Consider the following 2,060-nt stretch of genomic DNA (forward strand, 5'->3'; position numbering starts at 1 on the left):
TCATTCCTTCAGCAATCTCAGGATTTTCCTTTGCCCACTTCACTGATTCCAACTCTGAAATTTCCGTTGAATCTTCATCTACTGCTTAGGGTTTGAGCTCCTCGTATGTTTATATCACTGAATAGCATCGTTAGGTGGCTTAGAATATCTAGATTTCACAACAGAGAACTGAAAGTTATAAACATCCTTCCTAAAACTAAATGGATTATTTTGTTTGTTTGTTTGTTTGTTTGTTTTTAGCATTGTATGATTCTGAAATTTCCCACAAGAAAAAGTGGTTGAAATTGGTCAAAACACCATGGCCAGCAACATGGAAGAGGACACTCTTGAAGAGGATTTCAAGATCTTACTATCCCTAGGTTGTGGTGCGTTCGGGGAGGTGAAGCTGGCCTGCCACCTGCCCACTCAAACACGAGTGGCTGTCAAGGTCCTCGAGAAAAACACCAACAGTGTGGCTGACATCAGCACTGAAGTGAACATCCTTCAGTCTGTAGAACACAGGAACATTGTTCGATTTTTCCACATGATCGACACACTGACAACCACTTACCTGATCATGGAGTATGTGGCAGGAGAAGATCTGGAGAGCTGCCTCAGGGCGCTGGGCTGTCTAAAGGAGGAAGAGGCTAGAGCAATTTTCCGGCAGGTTGTATCAGCAGTGCACTTCCTCCACCAGAGACGCATCGCACATCGAGACATTAAATTAGAAAACATCCTAGTCGATGCAGCAGGAAATGCAAAGCTTTGTGACTTTGGTATGGCAATTGAAGTCACAGAGGGGCAGATGTTGGAGGAGATCTGTGGCTCCTTGCTCTATTGGGCCCCAGAGATCTTGGCAAGGAAACCGTACGATGGACTGGCAGGTGACATGTGGAGCCTGGGCATCGTCCTATACACCCTGGTCACAGGGCATTTTCCATACGAAGAAACCACCATGGAAGCTATGCACAGGCTCATCACCACCACAATGTGTCCCATTCCTTACCATTTATCAAAACCCTGCCATATTATAATTGCGAGATTACTCATGGTCCCCACCTGGTACAGAATAACAATATGCCAGCTTGTGGAACGACCATGGCTGGGCCCCATTCAAGAGCATGTACCACCTGCCACTAAGGAACTCCTTCCCAGGGTCGTGGAGACTATGTGTACTATCGGCTATACCTGTGAAGAGATTGTTTCTTCCCTAAAGCACAGGGAGCCAAATAATTTAATAGCCACCATGAATATCATCAAATACCAACTGAGCTGTGGAGATAGCCATATGCTGAATAAGACCTGGTTAAATGTGACCCATGCAGCTCCCCTTAGCCTCCCAGCCGCCTTGAAGAGGAGAGCTAGTGACCCAGCTCTTCCTGCTGGGAAGAGGCAGTTATGCAAAGAGGGTTTGGGAGAAAGTGTCAGGAGGTGCAGAAGCTATACCATGCTCAAGGGATCCTGCAGCCTGGAGGTGATGCCGTGTTCGGATAACACAGTCCCAGAAAAAGATGCTTTTGTGGCTGATGTCATCAACTCTGATCCAGAGAACACTGCAGACAACAGGAATTCTGTTGACAGTCTGCCTGGCAATCTCTGCAACCCAGAATCAACTCTTGATGGAACTTTCACGGGGTTTGTGAACATGGGCTTCACAGAGGAACCATCCACGGAGCAAGGCATCCCCAGTGACCAGTCCCAGGTGGCACCCACAACATCTGGATCCAGGCCATTCCGGGGCTGGAAACTGGTGAGGAAGAGAATTTCCCAGGCACTGAGAGCACTGTGCTGCTGCTGCTGCTGCTGCCGCCTGTCCACACCACGGTGAGTCCTGAATCCCTGTGTCAGGGGCTTCACGGAAAAGAGAGGACAGTGGAGACCTACGTGGAGTGCAGTCGGTTTGGTCACCCAGAAGGATTCCTCCCTTGTATTTTCACAGTGTTGTTTCAATATCATTTATAGATGACAAGTTGAACCCACATAGAAGGCACAGAAATTAAGATGTCTTCCTGTTCATGTAAATACCCGTAATGCTGAGCCAGAAGCAGATAGCATAGCATGTGGACCACAGGGTGGGAAGG

General features: G+C 47.9%; 1 protein-coding gene across 1 annotated transcript; it reads left to right on the forward strand.

The window, feature by feature from the left end:
• Positions 1 to 298: 298 nt before the first annotated feature.
• LOC121461453 (putative sperm motility kinase W) lies at positions 299 to 1,807 on the forward strand. The gene has a single exon (XM_041672539.1). It carries the CDS (start codon positions 299 to 301, stop codon positions 1,805 to 1,807), a length of 1,509 nt encoding a protein of 502 aa, XP_041528473.1.
• Positions 1,808 to 2,060: the final 253 nt, after the last annotated feature.

Source organism: Microtus oregoni, unplaced genomic scaffold (assembly GCF_018167655.1).
Source record: "Microtus oregoni isolate MIOR12 unplaced genomic scaffold, Mior012 000022F_ref0000154, whole genome shotgun sequence".
In the NCBI taxonomy this organism is placed as follows: Eukaryota; Metazoa; Chordata; class Mammalia; order Rodentia; family Cricetidae; genus Microtus; species Microtus oregoni.